This window comes from Cupressus sempervirens, chromosome 9 (genome assembly GCF_028749045.1).
Source record: "Cupressus sempervirens isolate cs-2001-9-10 chromosome 9, ASM2874904v1, whole genome shotgun sequence".
NCBI classification, from domain to species: domain Eukaryota; kingdom Viridiplantae; phylum Streptophyta; class Pinopsida; order Cupressales; family Cupressaceae; genus Cupressus; species Cupressus sempervirens.
This window is the reverse complement of record NC_143126.1, coordinates 271,126,488-271,153,608: the sequence shown is the minus strand read 5'-3', so window position 1 is coordinate 271,153,608 and position 27,121 is coordinate 271,126,488. Positions and strand designations below refer to the sequence as shown.

The window sequence follows — 27,121 nt, the reverse complement described above, 5'->3', positions numbered from 1 at the left end:
ACACTGCACTGACCAAAATCCGGTCCCCAGTACTTTTTGGGCGGGTCCCATTGGCTATGCTAATGTCAAACTATCTCTACAAACTCTGAAATAAGTCCTACGAGGACCCATGTCAAGGGGTCCTACAAAACCCCATGTTTCACATCGGCACTTGGATAAGGTGTTGGGCAAAACCAGGAGCTGAGAAAGCAGAGGAAACCAGTTTACAGCATCCGGTTTTGAAGTTGAGGCACACGCCACCTGCAGAGTCAGCATGGAAAGCCACTCCTTTTGGTGTCCTACGTGGCACGATAATTCAGGAGCATCTTTGGAAAGTATTCTCATCCGTTTGTGTGCTACATAAAGCCAGCCGATGGTGGGGAGAAAGTGGGTATTCAGCATTCATTCTTTCAAATTGAGGCAGTTTTTTTTGGGTAAGGAGAGTTCTTGTAGATTTGTTTTTGTGGGTTTCAATGGATGATTCAAACCAGTGTAGTTCTTTTTCTTCATTTGATTCAAATGATGCCTCAGATAACAGTAATAGCAGCAGCAATTCCTCTTCATGGAGTAATCTTTCTGAGGCTCATGATGGGCCTCTCTTTGACATGGGTGCTCTTGCAGCCAGCCTTCCTTGCAAGTGAGTTTTTCGAAAAATTTGTTTTTGATTTTGCAAGTCAAAATTTGGGAGTCTTGCAAAGAACAAATGTCGTTTTTGAATTCAATTGTGTGAGAGTTTTTGCATCAATGTTTTCTTTCATATTTTCAGATCATTCAGATGTAGATGAGAAAAGTCACATCCATTGATCTGAAAGAACAATGCAAGAATATCTGGCACAGTTGAATCTAGATATAAAAATTTGGGATTTCAAAATTTGGGAGTCTTAAAAGAACCAGTACTGTTTCTGAATTTAATTGTGTGAGATTTTTTGCATCAATGTTTCCATTCATAATTTCTATCATCCAGATGTAGATGTGGACAACCACATTCCGAAAAGAATGATGCAAAGATATCTCACACAGTTGATTCTAGATATAAAAGATAGATACTTATTGTATAGAAAAATTGCCTGCATCCAGGTGTGATTTAAAGAATGATGCAAAGATATCTCACACAATTAAATCTAGATATAGAAAATGATACATACTTCTTGGATTATTAAATTTGTTTGGCTTTTGCAAATGGGTTTTCTTGAAAAAGTGTTGATCTTGTGTTTTGCTAAAATGGGTTTTTTCAGGAGAGGGTTGTCAAGATTTTATGGAGGGAAATCCCAGTCGTTTTCCTGTCTAGGAGACGTGAAATGCGTGGAAGAGTTGGCAAAGCCAGAGGATTCATATTACAGGAAGAAGAAGTTGAAGGGCTTCCAGAGTTGTGGATCAAGGCTTAATATCACTTCATATGAGCCAAGAATATCATCAGCTTCAATGATCTCCAAGAGGTCTCACAAACCTTCTAAACTGATGGTTAGTAAAACGGCCTTGAGTTTTGCCATGAGTTGTAGGCCGCCCATTTCACCTACTAAGCATGTTTCATAGGCAAGAAAAATGAATGGCAAAGAGACAATGGGGATTTATAAATGATAGGGTTTCACTGTACAAAATACAAGATTGAATTCATACTTGTTTATACCATGAGCTTTGGGGATCTTGGCGGCTTTCAATGGGAGGAGAAATGAGATTGGCATTGGTGTTGAAATTTTAAGGAATTTTCTGATTAAGGGTAGTTAGGTTTTACAAAGATCATATACCTGTTTTTAAATAAAAAGAGGGAAACTGTATACAATCATTCACATTACAACCATTAACAATGAATGCGCCTTTCTATTCTGACAATGGGCATTGTAATTACAACAGCAAGGATTAAAATTTATACCATAAGCCTTCTGAGAGGGTTAACCTTTAATGAGGGGTATGTTGTTTGTTTGATCTTCAAAAAAACAAACAATTTCATCTTGAAAACACCAATCAATCTTAGAAAATAGGGTTGTATGTTAATCTACCCTATTAAATGAATATATGTATTTAATATGACTGGGATCCAAATTGGGCTGTTTTAATGAAATTCTCAAATCAGTTGGCATTCAAGATAAGAAATGATGATGATGATAGATTGGAGGGGACGATCCTTATATTCTGAGATCTTCTCTTCAAATTCCTTTCAGATTAAGTATCTTGGTTATATTTTCTTTAGCTTTGATTAGAGGGTATGTTATGATCTTAAATTTTAGTTAAGAAATACATTAAATGCCGAGGTGACACCCTCATATTCTCCGGAATAGGCTCAAGAAATCCCCTATCTTTCTGTGGACAGGTTTTTAAAGTTCATTTTCTGTTTCCTTATTCTTGAATGCGGTTTCAGGAAAAAAAAGAGGAAAAGCTTGGTAATTAAAACCACCATATCATAGCATTTCCATTAAAAAGGAGAAAACACTGATTGTAAACATGGTATTCCAGAATGGCAATGCTAAATAGAAAACGAGCCTTAGAAAAACAGAATAGATTAGGACAAGAACTAGACGTTATTATTAAAGAAAATAAAGTGACTTTCTGTAGACGTGGTGAACATTACTGTCCGAAGATCCAAGATCGTACAATCCGAAAGAACCAGTGGTTAATTTAAAGAATATTACATCATATATCTTCATTTTAAAAGAGTCTACTGAGAGATTAAATATGATTGACATTGTCCATAAGTATTTTCTGTTGATGATGGTAAAGCTTTTATAAAAAAAGTTCTATTTTTTAAAGTTGTGTTAAAAATTGGAAAAGGCTAAGTGATATTTTTTTAAAACTTATTTTTAAATTTTTTTACATAAGATTTTAAATATACTATAAATTTGGTTTGCTATCTATTATATTATATTTGTTGGGGGTGTTGGTATTAGTCTCATTCTTTTTATCATATTTTTAGAGGTTTTTGAATTTTAGGGGATGACACAATTAAAGAACATACCATGGTCTTCATTAGTTCTACTCAACAAATTGGATTATAACACTTCTATGTGTTCAAAGTTTTATAGCTCTCTACAATCGTATGGCCATCAACGTTAGTATAAAATTGGGGTAAAAAAAAGGTTAAAAATACATTTCATCTTTTAATGCATGTCCTATCATGTTATTCTTTTCAGTGTAATTGAAATTGGGGTAAAAAAAAGGTTAAAAATACATTTCATCTTTTAATGCATGTCCTATCATGTTATTCTTTTCAGTGTAATTGAGCGCATATTTTAAATTAAACCAATGAAGATCCTCCATTCAGCCTAAGTCTAAATTTCTAGGCTTAAGGGTAATTTAGAACATTCTTTAGATTTAATATCCTTCATTTAGACTTATTCTTGTAGATTTTATACATATTTTTTCCATGTTAATTGTGTGTTTTTAGGATAGTGTTACAAAATAGCTTTGTACAGGAAGATCAACAACACTAAAAATATTATATTAGGTGTAGGTCACATGGGACAGTATGTATGAGTATTATCTTGTCCTTATCTAGGTAGTGAAAGCATATAGAAAAGGGAATGCATTCAACTAGTTCTAAACTAAAACATATTCACCCAACTCATCATAATAAGATATATTGACATACAATGTTGTTGTAAAGTTGAACTACGAAAATGTTATTGCATTTCTATAAGGTTGATGCAAGATTGCTCTATTATTTTTATGTTGCTACAATATCTGAGATAGATAATGGGCTCTATGTATCACCATGGAACACACTTAAATGTCCTAAGAGACTAATTTCTTAAACCCTTTGGATATCAGAAAGATTCTCAAATTTAATTTAGGTCAAGATCATTATCTAGTTTATTTTACAAGGTAAAAGCTAGGTTTTGAAAGGATCACACAAACTTAGATAAAGTCTCAACCATCTAAGGATATGAACACAAACACAAAAGTAGTGAAATAATAACCTAAAACATAACTTTATTCTTCGTTAACCAAGAAAAAGATAGAGAAAGATGTGCTAGACTTATTATACAATCTTCCTTATGGTCCTCTTACATGGCTCATCTTTCACATATATGTCTCTTATTTTTCTAGTGCTATCTTCATCATCCTTAATTGGGCACACTCTAGTTGGCCTTTATCACCTACTTCCTCTAGTTAGTTATCACCTTTTACAACTCATGTTCAAACCTCCTCACTCTAAACTACACATTATTCATGACCCACAAACTTAAAATTTCTATTGAAAGGTCTTTCAAGTTCATCTAGTCCTCCATTTTCTTCTTTTCTACCTTTAAATTTACAAGTCATTTTGACTCTCCATTCAATCAATCTGATTGTAAAAGAATAGCTCTTTCATAATGCTCATTACCACTACCATATAGGAACTCCACCATATCGAGATAAATAATTTTAAAGATTTCTCATAAATGGGTATCTAGGAAAATTTGAAGCATGATGACCTAATTATAAAGTTGGATAGAATTGGGGAAGTGGTGCAGAAGAATCCCCTATACAAGAAAAAGGATGGGATTGAAACATGATTATTGTAATTGTTAGAAATAGGAAATACTGAGAGGGGGGAATTTTGCCCAAAATTGGATATTGTTAATTAGTTTATAACATGCATGTGAAAGTAAACTAATAATGCCAAACAATTAAAATAACCATACACAAAGAGAACTCATTACACCATATTTTGTTAACTTGGGAAACCCTGGCCAAGAGAAATCCCCAGTGAGGATGGTACCCACAAAATGATCCACTAAAAAAGGTATCTGATTAAGGATGTTGACCTTGTTAGGAGTCTATTAGATACATATAGTGTCTTGGTCCTTGTTAAAAGCCTCAACCCTACTAGGAGTTGTTATGTATAATTACAAAATGTATGCAAGATGAGTCCACTGGCCAAACATGCAATATACAATGTAGTTCCTTGATAAAAGGGATAGATACAAAAACCTTTTTACAATGTTGGTATCTTCAATATCTGATCTTTCGTTTGCTACTCTTCGCATACCTCTGATTATACATCAAAATTCACATCACATATAGTTCGTATATCATACATATGGTTTTCACATGGGTTTGCATATTACTTACATCATTCACACAACTTCACATATCACCATCTTTCCTTTATACCTTTACATTTTACAAAACTGTTCAATCGACCTTCAAGCTTTCACACACTTAGCAAAATACAAAATTAATTCTTTCTCTCTTAGGATTAACATCTAGGATGTTTTCCCTAATTATTCAGGTAACTATTTCATAAACAAAATAATTCCTTAATTCATAATTCACACTTTTCTGTTATACTTTGTTCTGCTTGTTCATTGTCGTAACTGATAAAACTGTCATAAATCTTTTCGTACTCTTCGTACTACCTTACACACTTACATACATCATCTTAACACTACGTACTATCTGTACCCAACTATGCATGTGCCAATAATGTCTATGTCATCTGTACATGCATCAAAATTGTCTCTGTTCTACTTGATAGCTAACTGACACTTAGACAATTTTCCATGTCTAATTGTGGAATCTTCATTTGTACATAGTATCTTCTTTGCATAAAGTATATGTTTCCATAAATGAAAATACTAGCACTATTCCAACTTACCCTACTTAGCCATTACCAACAATATCCCCCTTTGACATTGATGGCAACATATGGAAAAATTGGCTAAGCATTGCCAAGCCCCTTACTATTTTTTGAAGGGATAACACCCCATATCTATATACAAAGATTAACAAAAACATCGGATCTACTCCCTTTACATAGATCAATATATTACCATAGATCATTTTTTCTATATGATAGGATATACTGGTTGGATTTACTATTGCTTCTACATGACTATGAATTTCTATTATGAGCATAAGAATACAGCTCTGAATTAGGTTATATAGGAAATACCGGGAAAGGGCCTTTAGGAAATACTAGGGGAGGGTCTAGAAGCAATACTAGGAAAGGGCTAAGACTGGTATCTCTATAGCCCCCATGCATTATTCTCACCACATCCAAGAGTATCCAAAAATATTTATCTTATCAGCCATTCAAGATTGATTTTGCAACTTAATTGCAAAAGTTACAACATATATATATATATATATATATATATATATATATATATATATATATATATATATATATATATATATATATATATATATATATGGTCATAGAAGGGAACATTAACTAAGGTTTGGTGTAGCTAATCAAGAGATTTTCATCGTAATAATTAATCTATCATTTCACATTAAAATATTTTAGCAACCACATCATGTAATATTCTTAAACATATTTTTACATTATTTCAAAATTATATATATAATTTACCAAATAAAGTAGATACAATTTATAAACCCATAATTTATATAGTTCAATGAAAGGTAACATTGTCAAGAAATTTTCAAAAATCAAACATTAAAATTAATTCCTCCCCAAAATAGATCCACAATAAAAAAAGATGCAGTAAATTATATGGCTCACTAGGACTAGTATAATATTTAAGAGGAGGAACCTTTTGAATTCATTACTAGAGTGTAAGGTTTGAGGCTTTATTAAAGATAATAATCATAGAAAATAGATTATCTAGAACTAAAAGTAATCTATTTTATAAAGAGATGGAATGACTTATAAGGGTAAAGTGAAAGAACTATGGATATAACTTCATTCTTGAGATAAATTATTTGGTTTGAGTTTTAGGAATCAGGTTTTGGTGTTTAGGGTTTAGGATTAACATTTGGAATTTATAGATATAAATTTAAGATTTAAGTATAGTCATGGAAGATGTGTGAATGATAAGAAATCCATTCTCTAGGGTAAAAAATGAAGTAATATATCAAAGAACATGATAAGGTATGTAACAATGTATCATGGTGTAATTTGAGGCACATGACCTCTTATGCATTTTGTGTTGTATTTAACAAGATCTTTGGTTGCATCATTCTTGATGATAATGATTAGGGTTTATCATTTGTCAATTATCATCTTAGGTTTGATTTTGAGGGGTTAAGGTTTACTATTAAATTATTAGAGATCAATTTTGAGGGGCAAGGACATTGCCAATGACAAGAACCTCGAGATACATATTCTTTAGATATATACACACACACACACACACACACACACACACACAAATTTTTTAACACGTTTGATAGGAAATTTAATAATCTAGTAGTATAGTATAAGGATGAGAACATTGGTATAGTTTGTAGGTTTTAATTAATAATTATCCTTGGTAATAATGCTTAAGATTAATGGTTTATGGACTAAGGTTTAGAGTTTGGGTTTGCATGATCATATTGAATGACAAGAAGTTTCATATGTAATTCAACACATGGTCTAGATATAGATTAGGGTTCAACAATTGGATATTGAGGTTTAGAGTTTAAGGTCATTGTGAAAGATGAAAGTCATTATAAATGCAATCTTGGAGCCAAAAGTAAACTAATCTATCAAATTACACGACAAGGCATGGAATGATGTATTAAGGTGAATGATGTTTTAATGCTCAATGATTAGAGATCAAGATTGAGGGTTAAGGATGTTGTGAATGATACACATCATGAAAATAGAAAATGAATAGTAATCTATGCCAAACACATGACAAAAAACATAATGATCTTTTAGGGTGAATAATGAAAACCATAAAATGATGTATCAAGGTACATTTAAGAGGTTCTAGGGTTGAATCATTATTGATTGTAATGATTAGACTTTAGGGTTTAGGTTTGAGGCATTGCGATAAAGGAGGAGGACTTTATGACTCGACACACAAGTATAGATTATAGATGTAGGAATACAAATGAGTTATTTGGTAATATCTATAAAGGTCAAATATTAGAATTCAATGCTAATGATAAGATGTAAAATAGATGTCTTGTTAGTAGATTAGATAACCGAGAGAAGAACTATTGACTTTAACTCCCTAAGTTTGCCCATTTTACAAATCTACTGTACATGCTCTAGTTTTCTGGCATCATTTTTCCATGCTTTAAGAGTGTTGAATGAACGAATGACTGCAACATAAACTGTGGATTAGAAAAAAGTAATCATTCATACAAACCAGCATCTAGTACATATATAGAATACTACCATAAAGAGTCAAAAGAAGCTTCATTTCCTCTATGATACAATCCATTTGCGGTGGGGAAAAATGGCTTTAAGAACCATTTTTCGAATGAGTTTTCTTTTAAACCATTGAAACTTCTAAGTTGGGAATTTGTATATTGGTTGTATTGCCTCATTTTCTTCCGTGTCTCTTGCATACTCCAATCCTCCTCGTACACTAAGGAATATTTTGTGCAGTTGAAACAGATAGCTCTGAGCTAATTGTCAAACTCGTGGCCTTTTTACTCATCATTAATTTAGAAGCCTTCTGAGGTCTCTTGCATATCATTGAATCTGATGATATTCTAGGTCCATATGAATTCCTATGTCTAAATCCACATTTATGACACCCTTTAAGCTTTTTCCTGTTGTAATAAGAATCCTCCGGCTTCTCAAGTTGTTCCATACATGTCACATCTCTTAGACAGGAGAAAGATTGTGATTTGCCACCATAGAACTTGGATAACCCTCTCCTGAAAACCCACAAATTCAATCTAAAAATCAATAATTACAGACAAAAAGAAACCTAAAATACAAGAACAATCCTTTTTACATGATTGACCATAATGGGGGATGACAAAAACAAAAGATTAGAAAGGCTGAACATTACTTGCAAGGCAGGGCCACAACGAGAGAACTCATATGGTAGAGAGGCTCAGAATGAGCTTTATCAAGATCAACATTATTCAAGCAAGAATTAATGTTTTTGTTGTCCATTTTTTCTCAAAAATATCAGTAGGATTTGAGATAGAGCTATGTAAACAAACTTCCCATATGGAATTCTTGGCTCACATATAAATAATCTCTTCTTTAGAGATATCAAATTCAGAAAAAAATATGATAACAATATCTCCTTTATAAGGCTCTTTAATTTGGAGGAAGACCCAGAATTATGTTGTTGTGCCGTGTAAGACTGGCAAACGTTGTTTCTCCGGTGACCACAATTTTTGTGTTTTTTAGTAACCTAATTTTCTGGTACGACGTGATTTTGGGTGCAAGAATAACGTTTTAATTTTCTCTTAAATAACGTTATCTTATTCCATACGGATGAAATGGAATTGTTGGTCTAAGACCATGATCCTTATCTAATTGAATGGTTGTCTGTAAAGTGGAAACGTTGAACAATTATCCTCAGTCGTCATAGAAGAGCTTTCCATCCTCCGAGAATATGACTTGCCGTTCATCTTTATCTTCATTTGTTTCAAGATTGGGTTTTCCATTGACGCGTACATGCCATTAACTTGTTTGCAATAGATATGCAAGTATCCTTAGCCTTTCTAATATTTATTTATAGCAAGTTTTGGTATGATATCAAGATTTACCCTTATCTTCGTTAACATAACTTTTTTAATAATATTTTTTAATGTTTTAATAATTGTATATTAGATTTTGGTTAACTAAAAGCCCACATAAAAATTATCGAGTTGTTTAGGGTAGAGTATATACTACTTAAATATGCATTAATCTCTATGATTGCAGTTGTTAACTTAATATCTACACATGGTGATTCAATATCTAATATTTTTTACAACATTGTACCAATAGTTGTGACTTTAACGAAATGTGTCCCTTTTTCTATAAAACATCCAATTGTGTGATGCCACATAAGTTGCATACGTATGGGGTCCCTAATGCACTACGATTGGTCTCTCTCTCTCTCTCTCTCTCTCTCTCTCTCTCTCTCTCTCTCTCTCTCTCTCTCTCTCTCTCTCTCTCTCTCTCTCTCTCATAATTTGGAGAGGGTTAATTTTTGACACATTGGTAAAAAACATGTTAATGTGGCCTTGAAACCTTATCAACAAGGGACTTATCAAGTAAGCTGTTATAAAAAAGTGAGAGTGATTTGAAATTTTTCACATAGAATTTTGAGAAGTGTGAACTTAGGGCACTCAACTATTTGGTCCTCTCCCCTAGAGGTACATCCAATAGATAGGAAAAAAATAGTAATTACACCAATTGTGCAACTTAGCCCCATACCAATAACTTATTTTTATTGAGGTATTTGTGCATAGGTATTGGGGCAAATGTACAAATTTTTGGTAGTGGTCAATGCAAACTCACAATAAGGAAATAATGAATATATATGGGATGTCAACTCAAATGACCATTTCTTGTTGTGTGCATAAAAAATCCCCAATGTTTGTTGCAATTACCTTAAAGCCAAAGCAATAGCTATGAGTGCCTAAGTCGTGCATACACAGACAACTTAAAAAAAAATATTTTGTCAAAATTTGATGTACCATTAGGGTGCATGAAGTTAACTATAACAACTACTAGTACCCTTCCTTTGTCATTTCACATGAAGTTTGTGTGTATGTCGTTATTTGTCTCTTTACTACTAGACTATACATGTAAATTTTAAAAATATGTTTATATAATTTGAGAAAAGAAGCTAAAGAATTTCTTTATAATGATAATGAAAGTGGTTTTGGTTCTCAAATCAGTAGTTTACTAAACTCTAAAGTTATGTCAAATCTTATGTTCATGTCTAATGATGGACTAGCTAATGAACACTATTTAACCAAGGTGATTCAATTCATGTACTCTAGGCTTTGTAGGACCTTGGTTGGTGAACCATTACTATCATCAATTAAGTGTTGTACTATACTGACTAATGATGCTCTCTTGTACATATACTTCATGCATAGCCTTATAGTTTTTTAGACTTAAAGTTATTTTAGTTTTTATTATACATTGATATGAAGTAAAACAAAAATTGAAAACAAAGCTAACTCCTATAAGTGGAATACAAATATATTGATTAAATATTTATTATGGAGATTTTATTATTATTGGTGCCTTAATCCTTGATCAATAGAGGCCAACTTTAAAATTAATATGTGGTCTTCTAATCTATAGAATTTGAATTTCTTGACACTTAATTTGTTTATGCAATACATAAACATGAAAGTAAAATAACCACAAATCCCTAGTTATTGATCTGTATCTATTCCTTCAAATTATAGTAATATATTTGATAATGATAGAATTTAATCTCTCATTTCTCTACTAGAGTTATGTTTGAATCGAAAGATCAGATTTAACTAATGCATGTATACTTTGCGGGTTGTTGTGTGAACACCCATGGTATAATCCTACCAAAGCTCAACCCTTCTTCTCTTCAGCTTGATAAATGAAAAAAGATCAAGTTATGGTGGGTTGGATGTTGGGATGGATTGCAAGGATGCACCCAAGTTAACAAAAAATCCCTCACTAAGAATGCTCATCAACCATATCACATAGAAACATAAATAGAACAAATTAAGATATATTTGATTTATTAAACCATATAAGGTGTAACGCCCTGCCATGTAACCCAAAAGAAGTTAACCTAAATTTTTACTAAGTTTGATAAACAATTTTTTTAAAGTTAAAGATACAACAATAGTAATAGAATAATAGAAGCAATATCATTCACTCATGACATCAACACCACATAAATAGGTTAATACTCTCAAGGGTCCCATGATGATGAATCACATTTAATTTTAATTAACATTAAATCCAATATATAATAAATCAACATCTAAGAATAATTTACAAGTATAATTCCATTTGAATAATATACATTTATCTCGAATGCCACTTAGCAATAATTGAAATGCACAATCATCCACTATACATGTCATAGGGTATGAAGAGCTAAAATAATATACATCATGAAATAGATTACATCATCTCCTAAGAATTAAGAAATCAAATACAATACACTTAGACCATAACCATCCATCATAGAAATACAAGGTCAGATAAAAAGGAACATCTACATAAACACCTCCAACAATGATATCCAATGGTCAAATCTCAATGGTCTAAGAAAAGCACTACCACCCGATCTCGTAGAACCCAAAAAGGTCCACTCCCACAACGCTGAGGAGATAAACTCAAATCCCAAACAAGATAACAAACTCAAAAGTCAAAACCAACAACTAGGTTCAAGGAATCACCTGAAAGCAAACTATCTCAAGGTACCGAGACACCAATATCAACTAATCCCAGAGGCAACATAGACACATAGGGAATCTATTATGCATGTGGGCAAGTGTCATCGCATGAACCAACTCTAAGGTTACCCAGCTAGTCTTTTAATCCTCTGACCTCTTAGTGACTCTATGCAACTCTAGTATCCTTTTCTACTAACAAGGCATACTAATGAAGCATGGTCACAACCAAGTGTCCTCTCTACTCGCATCCTAGCCTATACTAGCACTCGAGGCATGAGTGAGGAAAATAATGACTCTTATTTATTCATTTAAAACCCGTTTAATGAAATGTTATCACTTATTAAATAACCTACAATGGGTTACTTGTTAGCCTCTTTAGGGCCTCAACCTCCATTGCAAGCCACTTCCCAGCATGACATACAAATAACCTACCCTATGCTCAATAAAATCAAAAAGATCTCAAAAGACCACATACCATACATCGATTCTTAAACAAGAAAATGAAAAACATTGAAATATTACTGGTAAAAAATACAAGCATCACTAAAATGATCATCGTGATAGGATTGATCTAGGAAAGTACACATAAACCAATCCACATCATAACATGACATCATCAAGAATAAATCATACCAGCACCTTAGTCCTATACAAGCGACTGGAAAGCAATCCAAATACAATTGATTGAATACTCAAAGGTTATATTAGATAGGTCACACCATTCACCTTAGTTTCACACAAGAACACTGAAAAGCAATAATAATCAATAGATCAAAACATCTCATAGAGCATACAAGACACATTACCATGGTTTATTATAAAAGATCATGATCAAAACATCATCATGACATCACAAAACATAACTCTCGAGCCTCTGGTGAACATCTAGATTTGGTCATAGTACTAAGTCAAACCCTGAAATCCAACATCAGTAAAATCAGACGTCTCATATAGAACATACAATAGTAACTTTTAATAATACATTAGGTTTTGGAAAATACACATATTTAATTTTCACTATAAGGTTTCCAAGTTTTCATTTTCAAATATTATAGTTCATAATTAGGGTTTCAGTTTTCATTTTCTCAAAGTATTATAATTACTAAGGTTTTCGAATAATAAAATTTTCCTAGTATTACAAATCATTTTCATATATCTAAACCATGTAAACACATCCAAGTATATAAAAGAAAACATTAATTCTCCCAATTAATTTCTTTGATTTTCAATTTACTTTAGAATTATATTTAAATAATAAAGTAATAAATCAAATTTTTAAATAAGTAAATTTAAAATTTTAACAATACTTATTAAAATTAATAATGATAATAATTTAACAATTTTAAATTAATTAAACTTTTTAAAAACTTTCTCAAAAAGGAAACTTGCTAAAAATAGAAACTTTTCGAAATGGAAACTTGCTAAAAATAGAGACTTTCTTGAAATGGAAACCTACTAATATTTTTTTCTAAATAGAAACTTGCTAAAATTAGAAAATTTTCAAAAATAGAAACATACTAAAAACACAAACTTTCCAAAAATAGAAACCTACTAAAAATAGAAACTTTCCAAAATAGAAACCTACTAAAAATAGAAACTTTCCCAAAATAAAAACTTGCTAAAATAGAGACTTTTCCAAAATGGAAACTTGCTAAAAATGGAAACTTTCTTGAAATAGAAACCTGCTAAAACTAGAGACTTTCTCAAACTAGAAACTTTCTAAAAATGAAAAAATTCCAAAAAGAAAAAATTACTAAAAATGAAAACTTACTGAAAAAAGAAACTTTCTAATATAGCCCTGCTATAGAAATTCAAACCAACCAGTCAAATTCTATAAAACTAAATTTGTTTTCTTTTCATAACCCAAAACCCAATTTAACAAATCCATATATGAAACCTCAATTTAACAATAAGGTTTTCAATTTAACTCTTTCATATATGTATTCAAGAACAGAGACTTAAATCTTAACATGATGGTTTTCAAATTTTCAATTTGTATACAGATGTTTCCTAAGAATGATGAACAACCAAATCCACACAAAAGGTTTTCAATAATTAAATTGCTGATAGAAGTTCCCAAAAATGAAGAACAATAAATATGCAAACAAGGGTTTCAATCCAGAAGAATTCTAAAAAAAAGAAATGCAACAGAGATGTAGAAGACAAGAATTCAAAGGATGAAAAACTACTGTACAAATAAACCACAAGATCCTACTAGATTTGATGCTAAAACAACAATCACACGAAGCACGCAAAACAATCCCCTTTATCTAAAAAATTTCTTCTTCAAAATTGCTCCCCCAAAACTTATGTAATTGCAAAATGAGTTCTAGATCTCTGATAAAGAGTTCTCCCTAAATTTGGGGCTCTAAATGTGCAATCACACGAGGAAACTTGCTAATCAATTACTGCTTATTACTTTATTACCTTTTATCTTTTCATGTACAACTCTTTTAGATATTTAAAATATCTTTATATTAAATTAATTAGCTTCATCTCTTTAATTATTTATTATATTTTAATTTCATGCATAAGCTTTATGTAATTTAATTAAAATAAACTTTATTAAATTATGTTTTCTCTCTCTTATTAAATCACTAGACACTTTTAATGATATATTTATTAATTCAACTAATAATATTATTTAGAGTTTATTATTAAAATAAAACTCCTAAATAATAATAATAATAATATTATTTAATAAATATAAATATGCCTAAATTAGAACTTTAATTAAATCTTTAAATTTAATTAATTCATGAGACAATTTTAATGATATATTTATTAACTTAAGAAATAACATTATTTAGAGTTTATTATTAAAATAAAACTGCTAAATAATTATCATTAAATTAAATAAATATAAATATGTCAAAAATATAACTTTAATAAAATCTTTAAATTTAATTCCTTTATTTAGTTAATTCACGAGATGTTACTAATAATATATTTATTAACTTAATTAATAACATTATTTAGAGTTTATTATTAAAATAAAACTCCTAAATAATTATCATTAAATTAAATAAATATAAATATGTCAAAAATAGAACTTTAATAATATATTTTTTTAAAATTAAATAATCGAACATCCAAAAAGAAATGAGTACAAAATCAGAGCAAGGGAGGCAAGCCTCAACCACCAAGCTCAACCATCAAGTTCAACTGAGATCCAAAAGATAACTAACTCACACAATATGAATCAGTTTTCTGAGAATACAAAAGAAAAAGATGAAAATTAATCCAGAATGTCATCATGGTCTTCAATCCAAGCAATCCAACCCTGCTCTCCTTCCATCCAAACTATTTTCTTGCTCTCATATATTTAAATTTAATTCCTTTATTTAATTAATTTCTCAATCAATTAAATATTATAAAATACTAATTTTTCTTTAAATTTTTTTTATTAAATTAAATCATTAAATTATTTGTTAATTTGATTTAATTAAAATAGAACATCATCACACCAGACCCATAAACCAAAAATGACAACTCAATAAAAGAACATAATCAAACTCTAGGGTTATAATCACGAATTTACATCACTTCATGAATTCAGAAAGGTGAAACTAACTCAGATACTTGTCCTACTTTCTAGGACAATTGGCTTAGGTTAGGATTCAAAATCAAGAATTAACTCCGCACTTATACCATTGAAATAATGCAATATGGTACACTTATCTTTCCAATTTAGGAAAGTTGATACCCGGTACTTGCAATCTACATAAAATCCATGCATGTACAAACACATATATTCTAAACTAAACATGCAATGGTAGGAAGTGGTGCATTGTGTAGATCCCGACTAGCAGGTGACTATGACTCCCTTCCTCAACCACATCAAAAATGTCAAACATAAAGAAAACATACATGCACACCATACACATGCAAGTATGGGGTAAGTATCCATAGAAATTGCATAAAAATCATTCGTCTAACTAACATCACTAAATAACTGAAAGTCACTAAGTGAACATATATATCATCATCGAAATGATCATGAAATAATTGAAATAACTAGCACTAAAGTAACTCAACATATATATTAACTGAATATGAAATACAATTAACCAATTCTGGTAACCCAACATTGCTAAACATAAAATGCAATTAGAAAATTGACCTAAAAGAATTCGACAATACAATGAAAAAGTCAAGTAGGGGTAGGTATTACATAAGGAGAAATAAAAATTGGAGATCAATGAATGATTTTTTTCTATTATAGTAACAAACAATTGAGCCAAAGTTTGTCACAACTTAGATAAAGATTATTTCAAATTTAATGTTAATTTGATTAACAAACAAATAACTAGTTGTGAAGGATCCAAAAAAGATAGTTGAGAACAAAGAATAGGCTTTAAAGGCATAAGACAAACTAGAAATAAACATTCACTTCATCCTAAATTGAAGGCATGTAAGACCCACCAACAATGAAAGATGAAATAATACATGTTTAAGAGGAGAATGAAAACTTGGAATGTGGGGATGATCTAATGTTGGTATCTCTAACCATTGTTGTTTATTAGTGACAACCACTTAGTCATTTACAAGGTAGAGTCATATGATCATCACTACGACCGAGCTACTCTATATAGTTCGAGTCATGTATGAAACCTTTTGAATAAGAGATGATCATAGCCTAGATCAGAGTGAGTTAGAGAAGTGTGTAGAGTAAGAGCAAGAGTAGAGAAGTGTATGTATGTGAACAAGGAGAAAAGTGAAGGATTGAGATCAGATCAGAAGTTAGTGAAGGGTTCTGCTATCATCTAATGGAGAAAGTGAACTATTCATGGTAGTGAAGTGAAAGGGAAAGACAAGTAATATCAAATCAGAGAAGATGATCAATTAGCAAGGAGAAGACTTAAAATCATCTTGTAGAGAAAACCAAGAGTCAGGTACTAAATCAATTTTAACCAACTTGAATCTGGGTAAATCTTGTAATAAAGTCCTTAATTTTTTGTAAGTGTTAAATCCTCTAACAAGGTGAGACTTATTAGTGTCTCAAGCCTTTAAAGGGAAGACTCCTCACAGGGTAGATCATATTTTATGGTCAAAAATTGTAACCTTAATTGGTTAACTTTATTACTGCATTAGTGAAGATTTGTGGGTGTCATCCCCACCCTAGTTTTACCTTCAACTTGGAGGGTTTCTGGGTAACATATTATGTGTTATGTGTTTTTATCTTCATGCATGTGATTGATCAAATTTATATGTTAGAATCTATTTACATTACATGTTTTACATGCCCAAGTTTATTGATAGGTGTGAGTGAAATGGTGAAAATTTCTAGTGTTTAAGATTCTAATTCACCTCCCCCTCTCAATATCTTGTTTATACCTCCATCAGTCAACAATTGGTATTAGAGCATTGGTTCTATGAAGGAAGCTTAATAGCTCGGGGATTAGATCTTGGAGATGGAGGCTTTCAAACTAGACAAACTTATTAACAATGAGATAATTGACATCAAACTCATATTGTATAAACTTGAGAAGGCAAGACAAGATCTAAAGGATTCCCTAAAAAGAGAAAGGAAATTGCCATTCAGATAAAACAATTTTCATATGAAGAAGTAGAGACTGAAGGACTATTTGAACCAATCAATCCAAATGATAGAGCATTTTCTATTCTCCTTGACAAGAACAAGCTCTCGAATGAAGAAATAAGAGGATTGAAAAGAGAACATAAATTCCAATCAGTAAGACTATGTGAAGTGAGTGAACAAAAGAAGAAAGCTGTAGAAGACATGACTATGGCTAAAGAAGACAAAAGGGTAATGACTACTAGACTTGAAGAAAGGATATCAAATTTGTAAAAGCTCACAAATACAAAACTAGACATGATGAATCAAATAATGCTTACAAATTAGGAATTGAATCACAAGGATGTAGAAATTGTAAATCTCAAATCACAGAAGGACATATTGAAGAATAAACTGAAATTTGAGAAAGAACCTATGGAGAAATTCAACAAACCTAAAGAGGCAATCAATTACTTTGAGGAACTTATGAAGTCATCAAGATGTTCTAATGAATAGGGACATTCATGCACTAAGAAAGGAGAACCATCTAGGAATAGAGAATTGACGAATTCAAAGGAAAAGGACAAACCAACATGCTATCACTATGGAAAACTTGGTCATACTACAAATATTTATTGAAGAAAACATGGTATGCAAAATTCTAAACATAAGTTTACTGGTTACTATTTTTACCTGCAAGAAACAAGGGCATTAAATACATGTGTATAGGTCAAGACTAAGGAATATAATTGCTACAACTAAATTTGAAGGAAATTGCTATAATTGTCAAAAGTATGGGCATAGAGCATATGAATGCAAATCACAAACAAAACCTTAATAGAAAAATCAAATGAAGAATTATGAAACTGATAATGCATGTTCCAAATGTCACAAGTTTGGATATCAAAGTGTAAGAATTTTCCTTAGGGCAAAATTCACCCAAGACCAAGGAACTCAAGCACAAGCACAACAGTAGACCAAAAGAGTATGATCAAAATAATGATATGATATTCAATTGAATATGAAAGTACACTAGGAATGCCTATATATAAAGGCCTCTAGAATGCTTCTAGAATGCATAGGAATCAACAACATGATAAGTCATACAACTAGGCACATGTCCACCAGGTGTGGGTTTTCCTTCATTAAGCACAGGAGTAAGTGCTATGATGAGAGGATAAGCCTACAAAGGTGTAGCATGCAATATTATGTTGTAGACAACATGTGTTAAAATAGGAGTGCAAATAACTATGTTATCTACATGACAACTCAGTTAATTATGCAAAATCCAGTGTTGTAGACACCTTGTACTAAATTAGAGTTGCTTACTCCAGTGTTGTCAACATGACAATTCATAAGACTATGTAAAATCCTAAGTGTCTCACCTAAAAAATATAAAAATAATGCATAATAATAAAATAATGCATTGACCTAAGTAAACTTAAGTAAAGTGTAATAAGTAAATAGTTATTTACACCAACACCCCCCCTTAAGTGCAACTTAGGGGAATGCACTTAAGCTTACAAAAGCTAGGAAGAAATGTAAAATGGGTCTTGACTACTAGGCCATGTTAGGTACCCATGTACATAATGCAATGTAGTCTCTCATAAATCAGAGAAAGAGGGAAAACCTAATGGGAAAAACTCTCCCCCAAAAAGAGAGATGAAAAATCAAGATGCATGGATGGATGGAGTAATCAAGACCCCCCCATTATGACATACATCAAGCATATACAAAAGAGAAGTATGCGAAGGACAAAACCCCATAAGAGGAAAATGTTCCCCCCATAAAAGAGAAGAAGAATAGAGACAAGGTAGTCCCCTCGCAATGAAGAGTGTTGATCAGTGATAGCTGCTTCAATGTAGAAGCTAATCCATGACTACTGAATAATGTTCCTCCCCTTTGGAAGAAACAATATCATAGGTACTTATGAGATGCTTCCCTTATGTGTAGAAATAATTTTGGTGATCAATGATGCCTCTGAAACCTATTCAACTATCTCTATGTTGATACTGAATAGCACCCCGTCCAATGCTGCTGAAAAGAACACTGTCAGATCTAGCAAGGATGGATGTAGAACCTATCCCAAAGAACCTACTATCTCCTCAAATGATAAAGAGACCCCCTGCAATGGTTGCACATAAGAATCCACAATCATATCAACTTGTGAAGATCGATCATGTAGATAATGGACATGAGGGTCAGAGTGAGCCCTCACAACAACTAAAGAATGATCTTCTTCATCAAAGAGAAGATTTATATCATCAGTGATGTCTCCCAAATCTACTACATGTGAATCCACCAACAAACTTGAAATATCTATCAAGAAGTCATCCACTGATGTTGGAGCTGGAAGACTAGGTGTACCCTATTGTGTTGGACCTATCACTATGGCTATATATGCATGTGGAATATGCTGATGTCGTGACTTCTTGCTGCAGCTATCAATACTATCCCACATTGTAATGTCCCGTTTTTGGGGCATCTTCATATTAACATTTACTTATATCGATTTGATAATATTTCTTATGATTCTATATGATATCCTTTTTGATTGTGTGATATTCAATATATATATATATATATATATATATATATATATATATATATATATATGGATTTTCAAAGGGTCGCCTCTTTTCATAATAATAGTTATAGTATATAATTATATTATATATTAATAAGGTTTATTATATTAATAACCATTTATTATATATAGATTAATATTAATTATATATGATTATATATTAATAGTAGTTATATATAAGATTATAACAATATATGAATCTTTTTAATTAAATATTATTTTAATGTATAACAAGGATATAATATCACATATTATTGTCATATGGATATGTACTAATTATCTATGGCATATAAATATCTAATATATAATAATATTCATAGATATATTTATATGTATAATTAATACTTAGAATTATATAATATTTAATTATAAATTATATAATATAATATATGATTATTATAATATTATAAATTATATCTTAATATAATTATAATATTATCAATTATTAATATTATATACTCTTTATGTAATTAATTTATATACTAAAATGGGGATATCACAGCCATCCCCTCTCGAATTTTCTTGTCCTCAAGAAAAATCATTCACATACAACTTTGTCATAGACACAAAATGTACTTGCATTTAAAAGGCCAAAAAGATTTATGAAATATACATTGAATGAAAACACGAAGCATACACGATGTAGACAGTTGAAGACACGAAGCAAACATAATGCAAACACATAAGACACACATTATGCATTTCCATAATTGTGAACCTGCAACCAAAAGAATCATTAGTACACATTATATATATAAATCAATCTCCTCATAGGGTGTTTATAGTCTCATCATTTCCTAAATATGGGAGGAGGAACCATAATAGGGTGCCCTGTTACCCAACCAGTGGGCCTCACCGTTCTCCCTCATTATTGTTACCTTCCTCCGATCATCATTTCCAAGAAGGCACCTTTGTATGATGTACCCTGAGATGTCCCATCATTGAGGCCTTATTCAATACCCGTAGGCTTTATCCGATACCTCGCATGATGTCCCCCAGTCCATTCCACCGCAGGCCTTATCTCGACTTGGAGAATCATGATCCTAAGGTGATTCTATTAACTATTTTCCAATAAGAAGTCTTTTAAAGCATAATTTTTGAAATATCATATAGTTAATCTTATCATTCAATTATAGGAGGAGAAACCATAATGGGGTGCCCTGTTGCCCGATCAGTGGGCCTCACCATTCTCCCTCATTATTGTTATCTCTCTCCGACCATCATCTCCAAGATAGTACCCTTGTATGGTGTACCCTGAGATATCCCGTCACTGAGGCCTTACCCGGTACCCATAGGCTTTATCTGGTACCCCGAGTGATGTTACCCAACCCATTCCACCGCAGGCCTTACCTTATCTTGGAAGATGATGACCTTTTTAACAACATTCTTTGATTATTATCAGCTTAAAAATCAATGTCATTTCCTTATTTGATTAGAATTATTGATAGTAAATATTTGAACTATTCAATATTCATCAAAATATCCAAATGTCTCAATAATAACAAGGACAGTAACAATTATTTCATAATATACGAAGAAAACATATAATTTACCTCGTTACCTTTATGTGTTGACTGGCCATTTAAAGGCACAAAGTAACCTTGATATCCTTTTTCCATATAAAAGTCTCTTAATTCAATCGAGTCAATAGATGAAACTCCTCTTCTAATGTTGATGTTCTTAATAATTAAAATTCAATCTCTATTAATTGTATTAACTTCATAACCTCTTATAGTCAACAAATCCTTTTATGAAATATCGAACTCCCACTTGACTTACACCCAAGTATTCACAAAGCTTCCACATGGATTTATACAAAGCTTTTTCAATTATATACGAAACATATAATAAAATTATATATTTATAACCTTCTTTAATCAATAAACAAATTAGAATCTAGAATATTTAGATGTTCATATATATATAAATAACAACTATGAAAAACTCTCGAACATTTTATAAGAGCAAAGAAGAAAATTCATACCTTTACCAAGGCCTTATTATAGGTCTTTCTCTTCGATACTACCTTTGGCCTATATTATTCATGTATGGACAAAAAATCTACTTATCCTTTAATTAACCCTTTCAAAACTAAATCTCTTTTTTATATATTTTTAAAAAATATTATTTTCTATTCATTATGAAAATATAATAATCAATTTTCATAATCCATATTACTTTAAAAAAACATAATCATAATAAAAATAGACAAATAGTTCTTACCTCATCATTATTTTGAGTGCCTCCATTTTTTATTTTCAACGTCTTTATATCAATGCATACATTGGCCTTTAATTGTTACCTTTTATAAGAAGAGAAACTTCTCATTTTAACTTGGTTGACTTGCACTTTCTTTGTATTTCTTCCCCATGCCTCTCTATGTAACTTGCAAGTACATGATTTTTCTTTACTGTCATATATCTCACGTGGCTTTTCCACCTAGACGATCAAATCCATCACTTTACATGGAAATAGTGTACATGTGGGGTGAGTTTTCCAATCTCGTCTTTTTCTCTACTTTATGCATGAATTTTGTTATATTATGTGCTTCCTTGACCTGTCACTAACCAGGGTTTCTCTTCCTTGAATTAAAACAATACCTAGCATTAATATGTTTCCTTCATACGAAGTCCACGTCTTAGTGAAAGGATGGATCGGTTCTCTTTTTATTATTTAGGGCTAGATACTATACTTTACCAGATCTGGCATAGCACTTTAATTTGAGTTGGCCCTAATTTATGCCCTCTAAAGTTTGTATTCCAAAGTTTACCTACTCCCCTCCTTGTCTGATTTGATCCCTTGTTTCTTATAAGTTCTCTTCTACATTTCTGTATATTTCTTCTTGTGCAAACCTATTTATTGCATTTAATGTGTAATGCCCCGCCAAGGGACCCAAAAGAATTAACCTAAATTCTTAATAAGTTTGCCAAACATTTTTTTGTTTTTAAAAACATGAAAGTAATACCATTCATAACATCTGCAAAGCAATAGTAACATCCAATTGAAAGTAAACATAACATAACAGATTACATTCTTTAAAGATCCCTTAATACATCTAAACTAACTATTCATCTATCATTACATACTTAGCAGTGATACATCCAAAGTTCTTAAACAATATACAAGTGTCCTTTTTGGTAACTACATAAAAGAATAAACATCCATGTAAAGAAAGTACATCATCATACTAACTCTAAACCATGATGCAATAACATAAATAAAACCATACATGATACATCATCACAAAAGATATAAACATCCATCATAAAAGATAACCATATATCACAAACATAAATAACTAAGTGCACGGTTCCTCCCAACCGTTAATAGCATCATTAGACCATCGTGGATCCTAGCCATCCATCCGTGCGTAACATTCCAAAGCACCGAAGAGATAATTAGTATTATCATAGTAGGAATGTCACTCCTAAAACATCCTACTAACATGCAAAGTAAAGCATAGGATACCATCATCTAACATATGCAAATCATCAATATAAGAAACATACCAATAAATACATCAATTATAAGGTATATCATCTATCATAATGCTCCAAGACCATAATGAAGATAAATACCAACCAAGAAAGCATCAGCCACGGTGTTTCAGATGGATCTCAAATGATAAGAGTTGGAAAACACTACCACCTGACCACATGGAACCTAAATGGTCCACTCCCACCATGCTGAGGAGATAATCTCAAGTCCCAAATAGGCTATCCAATAACACATGGCATAAATCTATATAAGTTTAGGAATCCTAAAAGTATACTAACTCAAAGGTTTCAAACACAAAATTGACATCTAATTCCCAGAGGCACAACAATAAGTACACCACTAGAGGTACACAAAATCTATAGAGGAGACTCAGGCTACATAATAGGGAGTGTCATCACATGGCTGCCTGAGTTACCCTGGATTGGTCTCTCATTAGACTCCGGACCCTCAAGCATTGAGTTACCCTGGACTGGTTACTCTGAACCCCAGACCCTCAACGTGGCACATGTGGAAACCAAGAAGCCCTCTCAAGAAGACAAGGCACTTCTCTCATCCTTAGTCTATACAAGAACTCAAGGCATGGGTGGTTCAAATATCTCTAACTTATCTTTTTAATGTGTTTCCCCCCATAAATTTTAATTACTAGATTATCACTTGTTACATAACTTGCTTTAGGTTACCCTGGTACTGACCACTTTGGGCCCCGGACCCCTATGCAAGCCACTCCCATAGTCATGTACCTAGACAACCTCTCCTAGGCACATAAATCCATAGTTGTGTCCCATACCACAACACTCATAAGATCAAACTCAGTTCCTTAACAGGAAACCTGATAATAAGATGGTTCTCCCATCCAAGAACACATAAAAGCTCCACAAAATAAACCTCATAAATATAATCTCCAATATGAATCACAATATCCATTGGTTCTTAACAAGCAACCAAAAATATCTCAAAATAATACTGATCAAAAACTCCAAAATGGTTGAGTCAAACATGTCACAACATGACATCATCAAAAAATAAATCAACATCTCAGTCCCATCATGGCGACTGGAAAATAATCCAAGGATAACTGATCGATGACTCAAAAATTATTAGCTCAAGTGTCTCATACACATACATCTTAGCTTCACACATGAAGACTGATAAACAATAACAATCAGTAAATACAAACATTTTATAGAGCATACGATCACATTACCATGGTTGGGCTTATAAAGATCGAGACCAAATAAGATCAACATGCCATCACATCTCATAACCCCTGAGCCTCTAGTAACAACCTAAGATTGGTCAACACTAGTCAACCCAAAAGCCCAAAATAAGAAGCATATAGAATACACAATGCAAACACATGTTTTGGTTTTGCTAAAATCACATAGCTGAATAATGTGTGGAGTTTCAGTTTTCCATTTGCCAGTATACTTCAAGTGTCTTAAGTTTCATCATTTGACCTACAAGTCAACCCATTTGTACCCCGATAGCATTATCCTTCTATTATTCAAAATAACTTTCTAAGAATAACTCAAAGATAAATATTCACTAAACTGATCATCATTGACCTTTAATTGAATTGCTTTCTTTATTTAACTAAGATCCATATTCTAATTGATTAACTTTCCTATAATGTTACTTCAACTTTTCACATAAATCAAAGGATCATTATTCGTTACATTATAAGAGAACCAATTATCAATCCTTGAATAAGAAGATTATAACTTTATTTATCTCAATCAATTAACACGGCTACACAATCCATGACCTTTTAACCTTCTAATAGTTCTCAATTAAATATTACTAAGTCTCACCATTAAAATATTTAAAGTCATTGTTCAAGTCATTAGAATAAGACTTATCAACTTCGATATCAATTTTTTTTTACACAATCTCATTAAAGGAGTTATATCAATTAAATCTCTATTATATAATTATTAATTAAATCCAATCAACCCTAGTTAATTGATTTAATTAATAATTGCACAACCATACCATCAACCTAAAGAATATCAGTTGACTAACAATAGTTTGTATGTAGAAAGTCAACTTCAATACAAATATTAATATTTCAATAATACTAATAATAACAAGTTATTTTGAAAATCTTATCCATAATGACCACATTCGTCATACTAATGTTTTCTTAACAAATTCGTATTAATGATAGTCATTTCAAGTTAAAACTCTTATCACATAATATAACTATATTGATAGCTCACTGAACATCAATTGATTAAAATCAATTATAATCCAAATCCAAAAATTAATATCTTTTACAAAACTTTAATCATTAAATAATCTCTTCTAGATTAACTCCAATCGGATTAACCATTTATACTATTATTTATTAATAGTTTGTTAGACCCAACAAACATTAATAAATAATAAACCCATCTATAAATAATCGATTTAGAGACTTTTACATAAGCTTCATTAGCTAACTCTTGATACCATTAAGGTACATAATGTATTAATCATAACAGTAATTCAAATCGTAGCTATATTATAACAATGTTATAATATAACAATGACTCCTTGTCAATATAATATTTCTTATTTAAATCTTAATCCAATACCATTAAAATTTGCTTCTCTTAATAATCATCATTAAACACCTTTATAAATTACCACCTCTTAACTATTTAATATATATTAAATAGTATTGAATATACATTATAAAAATTCCACTATATAAACTATATTAAAATCTCTTTTCTTTTAATTTTCTCTCATTAAAAAATCTATTTACTTAGATTGACTAATAATTAATCACACTTCTTCTACTATTAACTAATCTTAATTAAATTTGATTTAATTAGATTAGATAATAAACCATATAAAACTAATGCATATTAATAAGATTCTAATAAGGGAAGATTGCAATAATATCTTTAATTCATTCCATGCTTTGATATATTATTTTTGTGAAGTTTAAGCATAAAGAACTTTTGGTTATGGGAAATGGAGAAATATCCATGCTTGAATAAAACAGTCCCAGTACAAGGGCCATATCTCCCTAATGAATTGTTGGATCGGGCAGAAATTGAAATATGTTGGAGAGGGCCAAGTTGTGCCAATTCTGATTGGAGCAATTGAATAAATTCGATCATGATAAAAAGTTATGAATGACTGAGTTCAGATCTATCCAAGGGGCAACGACAGGACAATTTGTGATGAATTAAGAATTTTCTCTTAAAATAATTGTTCTCTAAATTTAACCATAAAAGGGTTTGTTCATACGCATTTAAAAATATAATTGATAGAAAGATTACATCTAATCATTTGAAATTTCACCATAAAATTTCTATTGTAATTCCAAATCTTGTCTTTCTAATTTAATATAAATTCGAACCCAAACCCGATTCATATCTAATTATTTCTCCTTAATTGGATCTAGGGTTTTTTTTTCTATTGTTTTCTTCTCAACCAATAACATATCTAGATTCTAATTTTATTGTGGATTCAATCACAAAGAGTATTCAGAAACATATAACAAACACGATGAAGACAAGAAGAGAAATAGT

At 31.3% G+C, this 27,121-nt stretch overlaps 2 protein-coding genes across 2 annotated transcripts; one reads left to right on the top strand and one right to left on the bottom strand.

Annotated features, from left to right (window-relative positions):
- The first annotated feature begins 368 nt into the window (after positions 1-368).
- On the top strand, positions 369-1,608 carry LOC149538501 (uncharacterized). Its single transcript, XM_089799828.1, has 2 exons — positions 369-616; positions 1,215-1,608. The coding sequence occupies exons 1-2, from the start codon at positions 453-455 to the stop codon at positions 1,510-1,512; spliced, it is 462 nt and encodes a 153-aa protein (XP_089655954.1). The 5' UTR covers positions 369-452; the 3' UTR covers positions 1,513-1,608.
- A 6,370-nt stretch (positions 1,609-7,978) lies between these two features.
- On the bottom strand, positions 7,979-8,889 carry LOC149538500 (protein OXIDATIVE STRESS 3 LIKE 2-like). Its single transcript, XM_089802834.1, has 2 exons — positions 8,661-8,889; positions 7,979-8,523 (listed from the first exon to the last, which is right to left on the bottom strand). The coding sequence occupies exons 1-2, from the start codon at positions 8,765-8,767 to the stop codon at positions 8,229-8,231; spliced, it is 402 nt and encodes a 133-aa protein (XP_089658960.1). The 5' UTR covers positions 8,768-8,889; the 3' UTR covers positions 7,979-8,228.
- Between the last annotated feature and the right edge of the window lie 18,232 nt (positions 8,890-27,121).

Excerpts from the sequence above, each read along its gene's own strand:
- LOC149538501 (XM_089799828.1), top strand. The coding sequence starts at position 453 with ATGGATGATTCAAACCAGTGTAGTTCTTTTTCTTCATTTGATTCAAAT. Across the intron at positions 617-1,214 it reads GCAGCCAGCCTTCCTTGCAA|GAGAGGGTTGTCAAGATTTT; the intron begins GTGAGTTTTTCG and ends GGGTTTTTTCAG.
- LOC149538500 (XM_089802834.1), bottom strand. The coding sequence starts at position 8,767 with ATGGACAACAAAAACATTAATTCTTGCTTGAATAATGTTGATCTTGAT. Across the intron at positions 8,524-8,660 it reads GTTGTGGCCCTGCCTTGCAA|GAGAGGGTTATCCAAGTTCT; the intron begins GTAATGTTCAGC and ends GTGGGTTTTCAG.